Source organism: Triturus cristatus, chromosome 1_2 (genome assembly GCF_964204655.1).
Source record: "Triturus cristatus chromosome 1_2, aTriCri1.1, whole genome shotgun sequence".
Taxonomy (NCBI): Eukaryota; Metazoa; Chordata; class Amphibia; order Caudata; family Salamandridae; genus Triturus; species Triturus cristatus.
The window spans coordinates 142,157,989-142,176,733 of NC_140580.1; the positions used below are offsets into that span (position 1 = coordinate 142,157,989).

Below are 18,745 nucleotides of genomic sequence, written 5' to 3' on the forward strand. Positions count from 1 at the left end.
CAAGAGAAGTCTCATGGACATCCGTGTGCCTCCTGGTCGTGGTCCTCCAACGCGGAGCCAATACTCCACCTTGTCCCGACCCAACTCGAATTCCTGGGTCTCTTGGTGACACTGCGACAGGTCAAAGCCTTCAAAACGGCCATGTTGCGAATATTCAGCACCCTCTAGTGCCCCTGCGGACCCCAAAGATATGTGGATGCCTCCAGTCGGTCTACCACCAGCAGATCTGTCCCTATGCCAACTGTGACTCCAGTCTATTCCAGGATCTGCCCCGACTCTGGTGGTGATGTCTATCCCAAATTCTCATGCAGGTCCGAGATCCTTGCCAATTCCCTGTGTGTCGACGCTGGCACCAATGCCGGAGGAAGACATGATTGTCCTCTCGGAAGCAAATCCACCACGTCTGTAGTGCCCATCCCAAACCTCCGATGCAACCCACCCACCCGCACTTAGAATCAGATGGAACACTACCAACATGTCACTCTGATCCAGAATCACACGCTGAAGGCGATGAAGAAGAAATTCTTTTTATAGTTTTACAAGATGCCAGAGGGATACACAAGTCTCTTGACAATGACCTAAGCACACAACATGGCCCTTCCACAGAGGAATCCGCGTCCTCGACATTCTCCTTCACAGTCTAAAAGAACAGTGATAAAATTGTATGGGCATGGTGGTATTCAGAAGATTGGGATGATCTACAGAGCAGTCTAAGATGGTGAATAAACTAATATTTCCATCCAAGTTTTGCAGTTACCACTAATGATATTCCAGACAACATAAATGGGAGCAAAATCCGTGTTGCTATCAAAGATAGCATGAGACAGGGCAATCTGTAGATGCGAATAGCGGCAAAACAAAATAATGTTGCAGACACTCTCAAAAGGAACCTAAATGGCAGCCACAAGTGATAATTCAAATGGGACATTGTAGATGTACTTTTCAAATAATGGTGGTTTTCTCACCCACCAGAGTTAACTGCCCAGGTTACTTATCTGAGTTCCTTCAACTTGGACTGAAAGGCAGTGCTCTGTGGATGGACTAGTGTAGCACCTGTGCTTATGGTGTTGCCTGTGGAGTGAACGTTCAGCTCGTTCAACTATTTCTATAGCGGATAGTCGTGTTTTCACAGATGGAAAAAAAAATCAAGACGATGGGAGCCCATGTGTTATATAAAAAAAAATTAAAGTAAAAAAAATAATAAATACATGATGCACTTGATTTTTTTTTTTATCCAGTGTGTCTGGAATATACAGTTACATTTTGTGACTGATGGGTAACATATCATACTTTGTTTTAAAAAGCATGAGTCTTGCGCCAAAATGGACAGCCCCATCTACTAAGCTGACATGGGAGGTTTACAATCTGCCTTACTAACCTCTAAGGTAAGTATCAGACAAAGATAATATGCCATGTGTTATTTTATTGTTACACCAATTGTTAGCTCCCTGTTATATGCGTCTATGCAAAATACAGCCTAAAAATGGGCTTCACCTGCGAGGCGCCCTAATGAGCATTTGAATGGTCTCGAAGCTGAGCATTCGCATTCACACTTAAAGTGAGTATTGGCAATGCCAATAGGTCTGGCTTTAAAGGAATGCTGCATAGTAACGTGAAGCATTACAAGTAAATAAGATAGGAATGAAAATGTATTTTCTGTAGAAGCAAATAACTGTAGAACAATATTGCTGGAGGTTAAAAGGTGAGGCGAAAGTCGCGCTGCCAATCCAGATCTAACAATCCATGTATGTTACTGACTGCCCTCCTCCCATCTGTGTTGCTGCCAGAGAAAGACAAACACCTTAAGTTATCTAGTTACCTTGAGACAATTTAATAGCATTACAGTACCATGTTCAATCTCAGGCTGCTGGATACATAAAATGATCACAGCTTCGAGGAGGGCAGCACCTTTCTTGTGGAAGCACACAACTTCTGCCCAATCAAACATGTACTCCTGGCTCCCAACATGTGGGCAGAGCCAAAACCCCTCAATCGTGATGCTCTCATGATTGTCTGGCGACAGCTGCGCGGTCAAGCCAGACCATAAAAACTAGCTAACATTCCGAGACCAGCCACTAGATGGCAGAATTAGGCACAGAATGGAAGTCTATAATGGAATCAAGCAGCAAAGCAGGTACGGACTGAGCTGTCATTATTATCTCATCAACTATCATAGTGTGCTTTTCCCAAACTCCTCTTACTGAAGTAATTGCAGCTAGAAAGGCCACCTTCCAAGAAGGGGACAATTTACATGTATTCATGCATGTCCTCAAAAAAACATAAATAACAATAGAGTTCGTCATTGCTTGACATTTTTAAAACATTTTTGCCCAACCCGCATCTGCGGGCTTGAAAGATATATGATCGTGTGAAGCAGCACGAATAGTTAGCTCTTAAACTCTTATAAGAGATTGTCGTTCAAGCTGTCATTATAATATCTTATTCAAGTCTGTTATAGCTGCTTGGGGGCACACGATAGACATTTACAACGTCCTTTCTCGGTCTTTCTGCCTCACCAACTTTACAAACAGAAATCCCCCTGTGTGCGCCAGGGATTTAAATCTTGCTGCGCTTACATTCATTGCCCGAGGAAGGTGGATTCTGGCATCGGCAGCAAATGGTGGCCATTCCCTTTGGTGTCTACGTCATGGGGAATTCAGTGCTTCTGCATGTGATGGCATCCAAGCATAGTGCTCCAATGTTGCGAAACAACCCCGCCTGAAATGTGATTCCGTTTCTATGATCATTAGCATGCGATGTGTAAAATGACAGAGGCATGCCAGAGTAGTCAAAACTTTTAGGTGTATGTGTAAAACCTCTGTGCATTCAAGGAAATGTTAATTTCACCTAATTCTCGTTTTCCCCCTTAACTTTCTGTTTAGGAAAACCTGCAGACATTGGGAGCAGAAATCGAGCGACTCATCAAGCTGCAGCATGAGCGGGAACGGAGGATGTAGCGGGCTAAAGACACCGAAAACACAAGCCACCCTGCCCTCGCTGGAGCCTCTTCTCTGTCCAGATGTGTCAGCCAAAAAGACAAGATCTATTTATTTTTGTATGCCCAATAGAGTGAGACCTATCCTAGCTTTATACTTGTACCTAACGCTGTGCTTCGACCCTCACGTTCTACCAGTACCGTGTTCAGGGGCAGCGCTGCTGCCAACCACCCAGGCTCCATTGTCGTACTGTAGGTTGAGCAAGCTTCATCACATCTTATTGGAATATTCCATCCCTTTAAAATGATCCGGAGCATTTGTGCCACGCCATGTGGCACGTGGGCTCGTGTTGCACATTTAAACAACTGTGCCAGACACACTCCTCATTTCGTTTCTATTTTAAAGCAGTTGCACCTCAGAAACATCTGTGGGAATGTTGGGGGGTTGTCCTCTTCTGTGTTGGGATGGTCCGTCTCTTGTGCTGTCGGTGCCGTTACAAAGCGAATGACACTTTTACAAATGCATAAAATAAGTGAAATGAATGTTCGCCTCCTGCAGATGGAAACAATGCTTTCCTGCTGCATACTTTACTAGCAAAAATGGGCTGTGCTTTCGAAAGGATGAATTTACTCCTGACTGTGTCGCCGAATGGGGTTCTTGAGAAGCTTCGATCCTGTGTTCAAGTCGATAGGTAATGCTTTCTAGCAAACACCTGAGGGGCGATGCCGGTTCTCCCCACTTTCACCAATACTGGAGCCATCTAGGAAGGTACTGAGACGTTAACCATCTCTTCTTTGCCTTCTCAGCAATAGCCAGGAGTTTCTTAGAAACCACCCTCTGAGACGATGCTGGGTATGCTCTCATCAATGGCCAAGTGCCCTGAGGAAGCCACTGTGCGCTCTGGCAGCCATCGATGCACAGCAGTGACTGGCGCCTGCCATTTCAGGCATGCCCCAAAAGGGTATTATACCCATTCAAAAATATCTTTGCACAGGAGGAGATCACTCCCGTCATCTGCACTTGAGATGCAATAGTCTGTGTGGCTACTGTGCACCGCGCACAGCTTTGATTGAATCTTTCTCTTTTTGAAACAAGACTTTGCCAGAGTTGCAGAGAAGTTGTTAGTTAACACCACTAGAATCCCGATCATGGGTTCTGTGCACTGAAGTCATGCCCTGCCTCTGTGCTGGTCTGCTCTTGCTCCCCGCTGGTCTGGCGTGACATGTACATCACTACATGACACATGTGCACTGATAAACAGCTAACTTTGTAGCACACAGAATTTATTTGTACTAGTCTCTTGCTAGTTTGCAGTACTGGTACAGGGTGCTAAGTGTTGGTGAGTGACATCATCGGTGTTATTTATTGTTTCAAACATGTACTCTGTGCAATTTTATAATTGTTCATTTTGCCCCCTTATGCTTTCTTGCTACTGCCTATCCTTTATCACTACAAAAAAGACAAAAATTAACTCCTGCACCCTTGCGGTTTGCAAGTGATAAATGTACTGAGTTTGGGTTAATTCGTTGTCTTAACTAGAGGACTAAAATTGAATACTTAGGCCTCTTTAAGGCACCCGTTTAAGTCTCTGGGGCCGATTACGATGTAGTTCGGAAGAGGGTCCGGCCGACATTGTAGCTGAAACGGGACCATCCGACAAGGAGTCGGTGGTCCCGCTTCCCATATTATGATGCGACCGCCTTCATGTCGGTGGGAAAGTGTATGTTTTTTATTGCGGCTTGTGCTGCAGGCTGCAGCACAAGCCTCAATAGAAAAAATGCACTTTTGAAACATCCATGCACCGTGTGGCAGGGACAATGCAGTGCCTGCTACACAAGGCATGGATGTTGGGGAGGGCACCACAGGTGCCCCCTAGGCCTCATATCAGAAGCCACGTGTGGAAGGTCCATTTCAGACAGAAATTCTAAGGCTGTATGATACGTGCATCGTAATCCGCATGGCGGTTCCTGAGCAGGCACAACCTCCATTTTGGAGAATACAATCCTCCTCCCTCCGTCCCAACTGGCTCCTGGAGCCCATCGGAAGTGGTCTGGAATTCCCCCACAGGTTTCCCTCCGACTGCCAGTATCGTAATACGGTGGTCAGACGGAAACCTCTGATGTCAGAAGGAAAGCCTCCGACGGATAGCTTGCCGCCTGACATCATAATGAGGCTGTCTGTTATTTCCCTGCCTTGGAATTACTCTTACCCGTGGTCCCAGTAATTCTGGTGATGGGAAGTTATGTGTGGAAATACTGTTTCCATGCCAGTTCCTGCATGTAATCAATCCCTCAGAGTTTAAAACAAAAATCCGAACTCTCAGTATGAAAACCCAAAACACATTTCTGATGGGCCAGCAGAATTTACCAGCTACTCGTAATGAGGGCTTAAACTACAATGACTCACCTCACCTATGCCTACCATAAAAATAAATATAATTTCCTGTTGAGATATACCGATGTCCTGTACATATGTAATCATCTGTTCAGCAACTCTGATGTTCTTACAAAAAAAGGGAATAATATACAACTCCGAGCACATTAGATGGAATTTCCGTGAGATGTACAAGATGCAAATAAGGGATTTATCTTCATGTTTGATGGCCTTCGGCACTAAAGCACTTTTAGGTGGATTGTCTTTTAATAGGAGCATTTCCCCCCCCTCAAAAACTTTCATTACTTTGCTTGCAGAAGATTAGAAAAGTCCAGGCATTAAGAGCCACACTAAAGCAGTTGGCTTAGTTGCAGGCAACCAAGTGTACATTTAGTGTGAGCATCCACCCAGCCTGTGTCAAACACTCCTGTCCACACTGCTGCATAGGGAATGTCCCAAGGCCTTTTATTGTAATGTGTCTCTGACCACTGTGGTGGTTGTCACGTTTACTGTTGGAAAAGTGTTATTTCCTGAATGTACTTCTGAAGCTTTGGCTCATTTCGCATCTCTGAGAAATCTGGATCCTGAGTCAATTTGGCAAATAGACCTTGAACGCGCTTGCTTTGAAAAGAGCTCCCAACACCGTACGACTGATGTGAAGTGTAAATAATAAATGTTTACACCCTTGGGTGGAAGCAGACTGTTGGGTGGGAAATTTGTAAAGCTTTACGTTTGTGTGTTTTCCCTAGGTATGTTTGTCTTCCTTTAGTCATTGTGAAAAACAGTATACATGCCTTACAGTTTTAACACTAAAATGTTCTGTAAAAGGATGATTGTTGATATATTTCTTTCTTCTTTGTTAATTTATTTTTTTATTGCAATTCAGGGCTCTTGATGCTGTTTTTCTTGCTGTCCTAGTGATTGTACCTGTTTTAGTTCTTGGAAACTGTAAATTATTTGGACTGCTATATTAAATATTCGTTTTCCAGTGGCATATATGCTCGCCAGGCAGTGATGTGTATAGGTCTGTTTTGCTGTATATAGTGCACTTCTGAGCAGAGCATGGGGTCTGCAACATATCACTTGCCACAAAAGGGGAATTCCAGGCTCCCTGTGAAAGTGATTAAGAAAAGACATTGGATCCTAAGTGCTCACTTTTCTAGTGCTCATTTTCCCACTGCTTCCTGGGATGGTATCATCTTGTTATTTAAATACACGTTGCCACTTTATTTTGAAGCACTTCCCTCTCTACACCCCTATTTATGGTCTCTTTATCATCTCAGAATCACTGCTGGCTGCATTGTGGGGTTACGGCTAGCTCCTGTATAGTAGGTATCACGCAGCAGGAATTTGTCGTGTCTCTTCTTCCAAAAACGTGCCATGCTGCAAATCTCTGGTGCAATAGTGATTTCCTGACTACCTTCTGAAGATGCTAAAGACATTCACCAATCCATGAAGAAAAATGAAATATGCATTTTTGAAACCTAACTGAGCCGCATTCCTTTGCCAATTCAATCGAAATGAAATTTTGGACTCTTATGAAATGTGACCCCCAATAACATCTTTTTCTAGATGTATATTGGAGAATTCAAACGCCCACGTCGCTTGAGTGCCAAATTAATAACGTATCTCACTGTTCTGCTTTGTAATCGGTATATGCTCCCAAAACGTATTTTGATTTTACACCTTGCAGCTACAAGAGATACTCACGAGTGGGATGATCACAGAGCAAAGTGTTATTTGTTTTATGAAGAAACTACTAGTTAAAATAATTGTACTCCCTTCTGTCGGCGTTGTATGCAATAAGTAGGAAGATTTTCTGGAATATATGTGCACATTTGTTACTATTCATTTAGCTACATGCATTGAACCCAGATACGTGTGTAAACACATATCCAATTAGCTCATTCCTGGCCTCTGTTACTTTCGGCCTTTTAGTAGTTATGGGCATCTATCTACCCAGTGGAGTTTCACAAGTCCTTTTGTTGGAGGTTTGTAGGAGGTTAAAGATAGTACATGGCCAAAAAAATTGTATTTATTAATCCATTCTAATTTAATCAGCCCTCCAGCTCTAGAGAAAAATTGCTAGGAATGTTTGTGGTGGGGCTCTATATTCTGCAAACCGCAACCATGTGTGCACGATTTTTGCCTTAAAGATGTAACAGAGAACCTGAGACTATTTAAATAGGGCACATAGTATTACTCGCTGTGCATCCTTCTTTTATTTGCTTGCTTATGAACATGTTGTCTTTTATGTTGGGTAATATCCAGAAAATACATTAGGACTCTGTCTTTTTTCATATACTTGAGCTTCCAGCCTCCTATCTTAGGAGTCAAATTTTCATTCCAGAGCTATTATTTTTTAGCTAATGGATCAATGTCTAAGAGACAGTCCATTAAAGCATTTTTGCCTGCCATTGTCACCTCTTTGTCTGTGTCCGCAGTTCAGCCTGTTGCACATTTAAGGAAAACCAACATCATACAGATTTTAACCCTGCTAAATAAGAACCTTCAACAGTGTGTACCAAGCATGCATTCTAATCAAAATATAATTTTTATTTGATGTTTCTCAGGGGGACTTCCACTGCTTTGATTGGTGCTTTAAATAAATATAATTACTTCAGACTCAAAGATTACCTGTCTCATGTTGATAATGTGTATGATTCTTCTCAATTAGTGTCCCATAGTGCCTGCCTTGCAGCCAACTGCACCTTCTCACTTTCCACCACCTACTCTGTGAGGCTTACAGATGCTCCTAGCTGCCTCCCATCAACGGCATGACCTGCTGCTGCCCTCTTCATGTGGCCTGCAGCTGCTTGACCCTCATCCACCAGCTGCTTGTGACATGCAGCTGCCTCTGGCTGCCTTTCCTCATCTCTGTGACCGGCAGGGCCGGAGTGGTCGTAGCGGGCCAGGGCATATCCCCGGTGGGCCGCAAGGGTGGGGGCCGGTTTTTTAGGCCCGTGGATGGCCGTTTTTGTTACAGGACCGTTTTTGCAGAATCTGCCCCTGTAACAAAATCAGCCGAAACCGGCCCTGGCAAACTGCTCGGCCGCACGCCCTCCAACCCCCGGGGGGCCGACCGAGCACTTTGCCAGGGTCGGTTTTGGTTCCCAGTCCAGCCCTGGTGACCTGCTGCTTCCTGCTTCATGTGGCCTACAGCGCCCCTTACCCACCAGCTGCTTGTGGCCTGCTGCTGCCAGCTCCATGATTTTGCAGTTCTAACACCACCTACTCTTCATGATGTTTGCCACCTGAATTTTGTTACCTTACCAACTCAAGAAAGCCTGATTGTTTAGGCCCGACTCCATAATTTCTCATTCTTTAAGTAGTTATCTTTAGAATAGAAAAAACAAATTCACTTCGGTGCAAATCTTTGATGATAAAATAAGCTGAATCAAGACACTGTTTTTATTCATCTCTTCATCTAAATCTTTTCTGAGCTTCAAAAATGAAGAATGTTCAGCCTGCCTATCAATGCGAAGTGAAATGTGTTTTTCTCAGAAATGATTCTTTTATTTATGTCAATGCCAATCTGTACTATATCGTCCAACATATGTGTTTGCCTATATGTTTCTGTACAATGTTTACAGATATTAATGCAAGCCATTGTTTGCCTGAAGAAAAATGTTTGTTATATCTCACCTATATGACATTACTGAATTTTCTGTTTGGCATTGGTAGTACATTGTGTAAGTTAAAGCATAATGTACCTATTGTAAGGAAAGGGCAGTTTCCACAAATTGCATTCAAGATTTTGTGATTCAACGCAGTTGCTCGTAAGGAGGGCAATACAGTATACTATACTCTTGTGCATAGCACTAATTCTCCCCCAAGCATGTGGTGACCTATTATTCATTGTTTTCACACGAGCACCCTCTGAGAACTTAGCTCACCTTTTTTAAACGTTTTAAATGTACTCTTTCCATCCACCCTGAAAGCGTAATCAATAGACTACAAGTTGTGCTTCAAGCAGGTATTTTGTTGATCCTATAGGATGTGTCAGTCATGGCAAGCTGTTGTATAGCATCCGAGGTTCTCTCCCACTAACTGTTCCAAGTTTCTCTTTTCATTGGGATGGTTTGCGCTTCAGGAGCTCCTTAAGACTATTTTTTACCCTTCAGTAATAGTTGGACCTATATGTGAACACTCCGCAATAAAGTAGTTGCAGCTAAATGTAAACACTCCGGGCAGTCACCTGTCAACCCACAAAGTTACCAAGCGAGCTGTCCGATTCAAAATATCCAGGATCCTGTTCTGATATACATTTTTTTAAAGTGATATGTGTCAATGTTTATGCCTTCTACTTCTCTTCAAAATCACAGTGAAATATAGAAAATCTGGCATCTAAGGGAACGCTTTGTGTGTAGCGAAAAGGACGAAGGAGGAAATGGCTTCTAGTTAGTTTCGACAAAAAACTGCATATGGGTGCGCTCTCTGCAGTAGCCATCACTTGTACATTAAAACATACCTAGAGACAGAGACTAGCTCTTTCATTTGGAATGCTTTTTCTGTTGATTTTATTGTTAATTTTGTAGATAATTTGTTTCTGTATGATTATTTTAAATGACTTGAGGACTATATATATAAATATATTATGTATATATTGTACTTTTAAATAATAAACACCTTCCAACCCTAGTGTCAACTGGTACTAGTTGGATTTATTTTGTGTAGGCAGTAAATTGTTCGGTATGTCTGCATGGAAAAATTGGTTCCACTTTTTTTATTAATATTGAAAGCATTAGGAAATTTGTACTGGTCTGAATTTTGCATCTGTTTTGAATGAGTTAACAGCAGGATACATTCATCTTGAAGTGCTAGAATGTTAAGGACTTTCGTCCTCAGAGAGCAGAAAATAACACTAGACATCGCTGATTCCAAATAAAACAAGAAATCAATGGCAACGCACCTTTTCCCCGTTTTATGAACTTTATAACTTGTCAGAAGCATAGATTATGGCAAACAGGTGTAATAAGTGTAGTGCGATTAAACCGATTGCAAAGGGAAGGCAAGCAAACAATACGAGACTTGTTAAACAACTTCAACACACCACTAGGTTAACCGAAATCATAAGCATCACAAAAAAGTCTTTGTTCAAATGCAATCAAACCCTGATATCCTATCTAAGAGCTTTCTCGTCTTAAGCTGCGAATAGAGGTCTAAGACACTGAAGGAAAATAGCAAGCATAAGAAAGATAAAAATATGATTCATATATTTTATAAGATCAAATAATATCAACCAGTTTGATGAAACTTAGTATCAGAAAGAATAGCTGTAGCTGCAAAAAAGTACTCCAGAATCATATGTGTCCTGTTTTTATTCAGATACGTTTATTAGGTCTGGCTTGACAACACAGCTGCCACCTGACCATATGTGATTGAGAGATGGGTTTTGGCCCCACCCACATACTGGTTACCTTGAGTAAAGCATTTGATTAGACTATTGTTTTTGGAGTCTGCCTGAGAAGGAGTTCCATTGTAGTTTATCAACAGTATGCTGTTTCCACAAACTGCAGAGGAGTTGCATTTTATTGTATTCTATGTAGATTTCTAAAGCGCACGGCTACCCGAAGGCTTCACAGCGCAAGCCAAGCTACACATAAACAACTGAGCTACACTGAGACTATTATTCGGTAAATGTTAATTGGGAAAGAGACACACTTTAAGCTGCTGCTTGAATACAGGCTCATTATATACCAGCCTTAGATTGATAGGCAATGACTTTCATAGTTTTGGGACTAGATTGGAGAAAGAACGACCACCCCGTCGTGTCTTGTGTATTTGGGGCACTTTAAAAAGTCGGGCAGTGGTTGACCTCAGTGCCCTGCTCGGGGTATTATCACTTAGTTCACCTGCTACTATCTCCCCTAGCTTCCCTCTTCTGTGGCACTGCAGTGTTCAATAGCAGTAGTTGTGGTCACCACTGGGGAAAAAAAAACAATAGTGCTCAATGCGTACGTGCCAGCAGTAGCATGACACCATAGTAGATTTTCTACTTCAAAGACTTCTACTGCCTCCAAACATAATGACGTTTGCATGTTTATATTTTTTCATGCTGGTTGAACGCTCTGGCAGTTGCTTCCCTTCCCCGGACAGCGGTGAACCAGAACAAGCTCCCAAGTACCTCTGAAAATAATTCAGTTAAGGTCCTTACGGTACTGTGAGCGAGACAGGTCAATTAATAATCGGCCTTGAAGACCCCATCCCCTGCCACCTCGTGGGTGCCCACCCAGGGCACACACAAACCACTACGCTATCGGCCATGAGGAGAGCCCCAGGGCCCCGTGGCCCCAGACTATTTGCCCGCCAGCACCATGATGGGTGCTGGCAGGAGCCGGCACTTCTGTTTGCTCCCGTCAGGGCAGAAGCAGAATTTCTCTACTGCTCTGGCCGGGCAAACTAGGGATCCCTGCCTGAAAAAGTTCGGGCAAGATATGCCTTTACTCTCCCGGGTAGGGAACCACAGTGTCCTGGGTTGGGCTCCCTGAGTGTAAGGTATTGCCCCCAGGGAATTGGGTCCCCGGGCGGATACCACCATGGGAGTGGGGCACGCCGCCCCCTGCTCTTTGAAATTATTTAGTCCCAGGGGTTGTGGTCTCTGGGTCCCATGTGTGGCCCTCCTCCCATTTCATAAACATTTGTCCCTGGGGGATGGTTTCCCTGGGGCCCCTCTGGTGCTTTAGGATGGGGGGCCGCATGCCTCTCTCCCCAACTACATAAAAAAATACTTTGATAGTCCTATGCCTTTAAAAAAAATTAAAGTTGTGATCCTGTGGAAGCCCCACAGGATCACAACTTTAAAAAACATATTTTGGCTCGATATGAGTCCTAGTGGGAGCTTCCCACAGGATGTGGGAGAGCAGGATATCCCTACCTGCCCCCCCTCCCATTCTTTTTAGGTCTCGCCTGAGCCAGCGCATGCGGGTCTCGCCTGAGCTAGCGCATGCGCTCATCTGGCGAGACATTTAGTAGCTGTGTTTTAAGTGTGCTACCCACAGGCTTTTGCCGGCCACCAGCTTGCTGTTACGCGCACAAGCGCGCGTGACGTGCACAGCTGCCATCTGGCTTTCTTTAATGGCTCATTAAGCCTTACAGCGCACAAATGAATCCCCTCCCGTACCCTCTCCCTTCTCCCACTCCCTCCTCGTCAGCTTTATTTTCCTTTCACTTTCACGCTGTGCGGCCGTGTCACTTTCACGGCCGCGCGGCCATTGCTTGTTTATATTTGAATGTTATATTGCGTGAACTCGCGACGAAGATACTGGAAGTTTTACATGAGTGGTTATCCCCCATACCCAAATTGCCCCTTCTATTCCATGTATTTCTCGGCCCCTGCCACTCTGTTTTTTGCACTTTATTTAGCGCGAATTGGGCTCAATGGCTTTAGCCTTAACATGAGCACCAGTTAGATTACATAATGTCAGATTCATGTTTAGGCACAGGGACGTTAAATGCTTTGCCCAGAATCACAAGCTGTTGAACCGACGCAAAAGTTTAGTCTTGACTGCCCCCATACCACCAAACTCCTCTGCCGCCACCACCTCCCTTTAGCTCTTTGTTGCTGTTCCACCTCCATGTTTGGTGGTCTTAATCTTTCCAGCCCCCGCTCACTTCCTCTCTTGCACCGCACCCACTCTTGTCCTTCCCCTCTTTCTGCTGCCACTCATGCATTTGCCTTGGGGCAGCAGACTGAGAAAACTCTCGCTAGCACCCCCCCTGTTCACTACGGCCGCCGTGAGGCGGCAAATGCATGGACCTCCACGGGCGGCCAAAGGGCTAACTACGCCACTGATTGTTCAGTGAAATGAGATGTAAATACATAAAATACTGCTCCGGCGTGAGATGTGAGCAAGCACACTTTGCAACAGTTGACAGGCACACATGCATATAAGTATATGGAGTGAAACAAAGGGCTCACAGTAAATGTCAGCATTGCAGCCGTTATTTTCTAATGATCTCTGAATGGCAGATTTAGCTGAATGCGGACACTGCTGGATTAGCTAATTTTCCCTCGAAGGTGACTGTTTTGGTGGCAAAGGTGTCAAAGGATCAGAACATGTGACTTGAGTTAGGAGACTGGCGTGTTGTGGGCTTTAGGCGGGCGTTATAGGTGACAGTCATAAACTCAATACAGGGACGCATTTTAACTTAATTACTAGTTCACATGAAACTGCAACTGAAGTTTCAACACACCATCATTTCCTCTCCAAGAGTGTCGTGCAAAAGTAAAACACTTCAAGCTATTCACATTTTTTAAATTTTTGGCTCAGATATTATAGTATATATTACATTGACATTTCACGTACTGGAGGATAAATTATTGTCAACATACGAGAGAGGCTTTGTGGTTGACCACATTTCACACACATTAATATCGCATTCATTTCTTATTAGCAGGTTACAGCAGTGAATACTGAATTCATTATTAAGGCTTGAATGCCAGCTGCTTTATGTAAGGTGTATCTTCCAACTACTTTGTTGTTGGGGAATGAGACAAAAAAATAGGAGTACTTGAATGTGAGCCAAAATTAAATGGTTTTTCACCATAATGAACATTTTAAAATTCAAACGTCTTGTGAGAGGTAAAGTGATTACTCTAATTCAGAATCCAGGTTTAGTGTCTCTGTTCGATACAATTTGAGTATAAGGCCACTACTGCATTTTAAAAATGCAGCCATTATGCCCACTAGGCTACGAATGTTCCACTGAATAATAGAAAATGTATGTGTCTTCCCATTCAACACTGAATTGGATCTAGAATGATAACGTGCTTGGGCTGTCTAGTATGCCCTCTCTGGTATGCCCTCATCTGGGATTGCATATTCATATTTCTTCACTGAGCTGGCATGGCTTGTTTTGTGTGCCTTTTTTTATATTTATTATTTTTTAATTGGGTTGTTCAGTTGTACATAATGTCTTCTTGGTTATATATAAGGTAACAAAAATGTTTATCACTTTTTTATTATAACTTTTCAACATGCTGCATAGCAGCCGCAATGCCCTAGAACATAATTTAAATGCATTTGCAAAGCCAATAGCTCTGGCTAAACACTTATAAGGTCCCAAAGGCGAGACCTATTGGCTATGCCAATGCTTGTTTAAATTAGACACAGGACTTAGGCCCACATGCATCAACGAAAAAAACGGTCGCAAACGGGCAGATTAACAGAATCTGCCCCTTTGCGACTGGTATTTTTGCATTTGGGATGTATCTTCCCAAATGCAAAAATCACAATTTAAGGAATCGCAAAATTTGCGATTACTTAAATTGCGATTGCACTTAAGGAATCGCAAATTGCAATTCCTTAAATGCAATGCGTTATCCCCTAAATATTTGCGATTTCTCAAATAAAAATCGCAAATTACCATCAAATCCAAGTGCATTTTTCAAAGTTCCATGTTGCACACATACATGCCCTTGGGGCATGTGTGTGTGCAACATGGTCACATGCCAATTTCAGGGGGGTGCATCAGAGTGTCTTTTTGGCACCCTTGAAATTGCATGCGCAATTTGCGAGTACCTATTTGTTACTCGCAAATTGGACATGCAATTCCCATTCATTCCAATGGGACTATAGGCCCATAGGAATTAATGGGAAGCTATTCCTTAATTGCGATTCTCAATTTGCGAGTCGCAATTAAGTAATTTGTAGTAATCGCTAATATTTTAGCAAAACCTACATGCATAGGCAATTGTGACTCCTTAATAGCGATTCCTTAATAATCGCTATTAAGGAATCGCAATTGCCTAGCTTGATGCATGTGCCCCTAAGTTCCTGAGTCCTGTAATGGCTGCTAGCAACATTTTTCCTTGTGTTGCAGGCAGCCAATCCGAGCCTTGCTCCCGCAGGAGCAAGATGGCCCAAGGATAAAAAAAAAACCCTGTGAAATAATCTGAAGGCTCTATATTTTTATAATTAGGTTCAAGTGACTGTGACAAGAGTCCCTTAAACCTAACCATCCAAATATACAAATATATTTGAGCCATATCTCAAAAACGACTGAATGGATTTACACCAAAACACACAAAGCATGCTTTCTGGACCAAGATCTAGCTTCCTGACAAATTTGGTGTAATTCTGTTAGCAGTTTTTGCTGTAGTGCTGTCTAAAAAAAAGTCTATGGAAAATGCATGGGGATTTCGCATTTCTTGGCCCCCGTTTGATGTATAGCCCAAACATTAAATGTACAAACTAGGCAATAAAGACTACTTTTTTGGAACATTTTGTGAGTATTCACCAAACAACGCCAAAGTTATTAGTCAATAACGAGGGCCCTTGTCAGGAGGCCACTGCAGGTTGCACCAACCATTGCCCCTGCCAGCGCTGCCAATGACAGTACAACACAACTACCAATCATCACACTCTTACAAGTGTGATCATTCTGAATATTCCATACCTCCAAAGCTATAAGAATTGCTGAGGAGGCAAGCATTAGTAATTTTTTAAAGTATATTTTATGAACAAACAACTTTTGTTGTGTTCGTCTCTAAATTTGACAAACAGCACCACCATTAGCAGACTATCATAATCGCTGGTGTTGACAATTAGGTGCCAGTGCCAAGCACTGGAAACCATGAAATGAAACACTAGCCTTTGTCAATCTACCAATTGCAGACAACCTTCAGGTCCCATGATTCCTGTTTAGTCTAACTTAACTAGGCTCAATGGAGCCACAACCCAACTCCCACCCACCTTTAACTTCCTAGCATGAAGCATCTGTTGCCCTAACTATTTATCCTACTGAACAATAACTGTAAACTAAATGAAAGTGCCTTGTGTAGGCAGAAAATCCCTGTCTTTTGTCTCCTCCCCAAAACCACGCCATAACAGTTGTGGAGCATCATTATGCATGAATTATGTATTATTGCCTAATTATACAAAGGAGATCTATCACTTAATGCCCATCACCAAGTTCAAATCTGCTGCATAGAAGGAGGTGCATCGGTTCGAGGGAAAGTCAGCCCTCCTCATGGCTAGACAATTAGAGGGACTGGCTAGGAAAGTTTTTGGGAGTGTCAGGAATTGGCTCTCTAAAGTAGAGAACTCTTCCTCTATGGACATGCCAAACCTTCTGTCATAGGCTGACTTGACACACCGTTGTCGCTACCTTCGTTGGGGCCTGTGGGGAGAGGCAACTTCCCAGGCATTTGACCTGTTTATGCCTGGTGAGGTCCTGGGTCCAGTCAAAAATGGTTGCTTCTCCACCCAAGCCCAAGCTTCTTCAGCAGTTTCATAAAAGTTTTCCCTTGATAGATAGCCTGGAGTCTGGATGGGTAGAGGAACATGTGTGTGATGCGCATGGCCCTCTACTTAGCGTTAACCATGGAAAGGTTTTTCTGTATTGCTGAACCCTGGTGTTATAGTCAAGGAAGATCATGAACTTGGCAGCCTGAAGGAGGACATTCTCTTGATCCTGGGCTGCCGAATAATTGCATCTCTGTCCAGTCAGATGAGTATCCAAAATATACCGGGGCGGTTAGGGGCCCCAGACAGAGGTTGTAGAACAAGGGCCATATGTGCTCTCTCAATAATAAAACAAAAGGACAAATCTTGTGTCAGGCTCGGCATTTAAACCAGTCCATAAAGATGGCTGTTGAGTCCGCACCCTCAGTGTTCTCGGCGACTCCCACCGGTTGCAGATTGTTGCATCTGGACCGTCCTTCTGCATCATCTGCTCACCCCTCTCCAGTTGTAGAGCCAAATCACTGAGTTTTGTTAAGTCCCACTTAAGAAGGCTCAGTTAGTCCTTTGCTAAGGATACTGGAGTCTCTATCTCTGTCGTGTGTTCCACCACCTTATGGGCATCCTGACTAGAAAAGAGAACATTTAGTCTATCCTACCCTCTCATACCACTCTAGAATCCTTAATTGTGTGTAGGATTTCTGATATGGGAGTAGGACCTCTATCGGAGGCCTCTAGATCCACGCCAATGCCACCACTCTGGGCTGTAACCTGACTCCCTTCAAGCCTCACAAATCGGTCGATCCTCCATTGGGAGGAACTCCTTCCCCCGCCCACCCTTCAACATTCTTTTGCCTCTAAATGTAACCCTCAGGAGCATTACCCAGTAGTATTGGGGCCTCCTTGGGCACGCAAAATGCCACAGGAAGGAAAGGAAGGGGAGAGTACTAAGGGTGGGCAGGATAATCACAGGCAAAGTATTCCAAACAACCTCTATACTGTGAATTGTGTCTTCATTGTTTCCTCCCCCAGCACTCAAATGAGCAGTATTTCTTTATGGGTGCAAACTGTTTTCTGTGGGAGTTTGGGAGTAAATGTCTGTCAAGCCCCTCTCCATGTCCTCGTGGTGATACCCATGGGTCATTGTCTTTATTACCTATAAGCAACATTTTACCGTAAAAACTGTAACTATTTAAGGGCTATGAGGGACCCATTGAGCGTGTCGCTACTCCTCCTCCCCTCCAGCACTCACTCCGGGGTACAATCCTCCAGTCGTAACCTTGCTCTCAGTCCCTTGTTGCATGCCTCAGTACTGCACCCCCACCTGCTTCCAGACAGGCACAAGTGTTCAGATGACTCACTTGTAACAAGACTGTGTTCCATCCACCAGTCTCCAGTCATTAACAGGCCACGTTGGTGCCCAACATGTCACTTAGTTGGCAGGGGAGTATCACTCCACTCAACGGCTACCATTTAATCCAGGGCGGTAAGGTCGATATGTAGCTTGCAGAGCAGGACGGCTTGTCTCAGAAGAAAAGGGGGCACCAACAACTCTGACTCTCCACTGCTACGGCTACAGTGATCTCTGCCTCACCTCCCGACCCAACTTACACCTGCTACCGATACAAGCATTGCGTGTGGCCCAGCTGCTCCGGCAGAGTGGGGGCACAATCTGTCACTGGAGTCAGGCAAAGCAGAGACCCCTCCCACCACAGGGCCCGGTCAGCTCTCCAGTTTTCACCATACCCCAGGCGTGCAGTCAACCAAATTACCTGTTTCGGCCAAAGCTGCTTCCATGCCTCTACACATTGCCGCCCGGCCACACATTCTGGGCTGTCATCAGAGAAAAAGCAGCTCCAGGCGGTGCATCCCAAAAATCCACCAGGTGGGTCATCTGCCTAGGGTGAGTCAAAATGGGCAACCAGATTGGGTATACAAGAAATAATCACCACAGGATTTTGGATGGATAGATGGGGTTGATCAAAGGTCTAGTTGGCTGCGCCTGATATCTTAGATGCTGAGTCATGCTCTTTTTGACATGATGTGTGCATATCTGAGGGCTAACACATCAAATCCCTTTCTTCAAAGTAAGCACAAAACACCCATTTCTCCAGTATTGAATCTTTCATAGATTCACCTGTTTGAATCTTCCCCGTCGTCATGGTAGGAGTTCCACAGTACTTAAATAAGCAGTACTTTTAGAAGTACATTAGAAAGCATTGAGAAAGATAGTAGATTTGTAATCCAATC

The 18,745-nt window shown here is 43.8% G+C and overlaps 1 protein-coding gene across 8 annotated transcripts in view; it reads left to right on the plus strand.

The window, feature by feature from the left end:
• The window catches only part of CCDC186 (coiled-coil domain containing 186), a 422,247-nt gene extending 415,382 nt beyond the window's left edge, over positions 1-6,865 (plus strand). For 5 of the 8 annotated variants that reach the window (XM_085603297.1, XM_085603300.1, XM_085603299.1 and 2 more), the window contains exon 17: positions 2,883-5,950. In XM_085603297.1, the coding sequence (XP_085459423.1) occupies positions 2,883-2,957 (75 nt within the window). In that variant the 3' untranslated portion in view covers positions 2,958-5,950. Of the gene's footprint in view, positions 1-2,882 lie in introns of all 8 variants that reach the window. The other 3 variants (XM_085603302.1, XM_085603304.1, XM_085603303.1) reach the window with 1 other exon arrangement.
• The last annotated feature ends 11,880 nt before the right edge of the window (positions 6,866-18,745 follow it).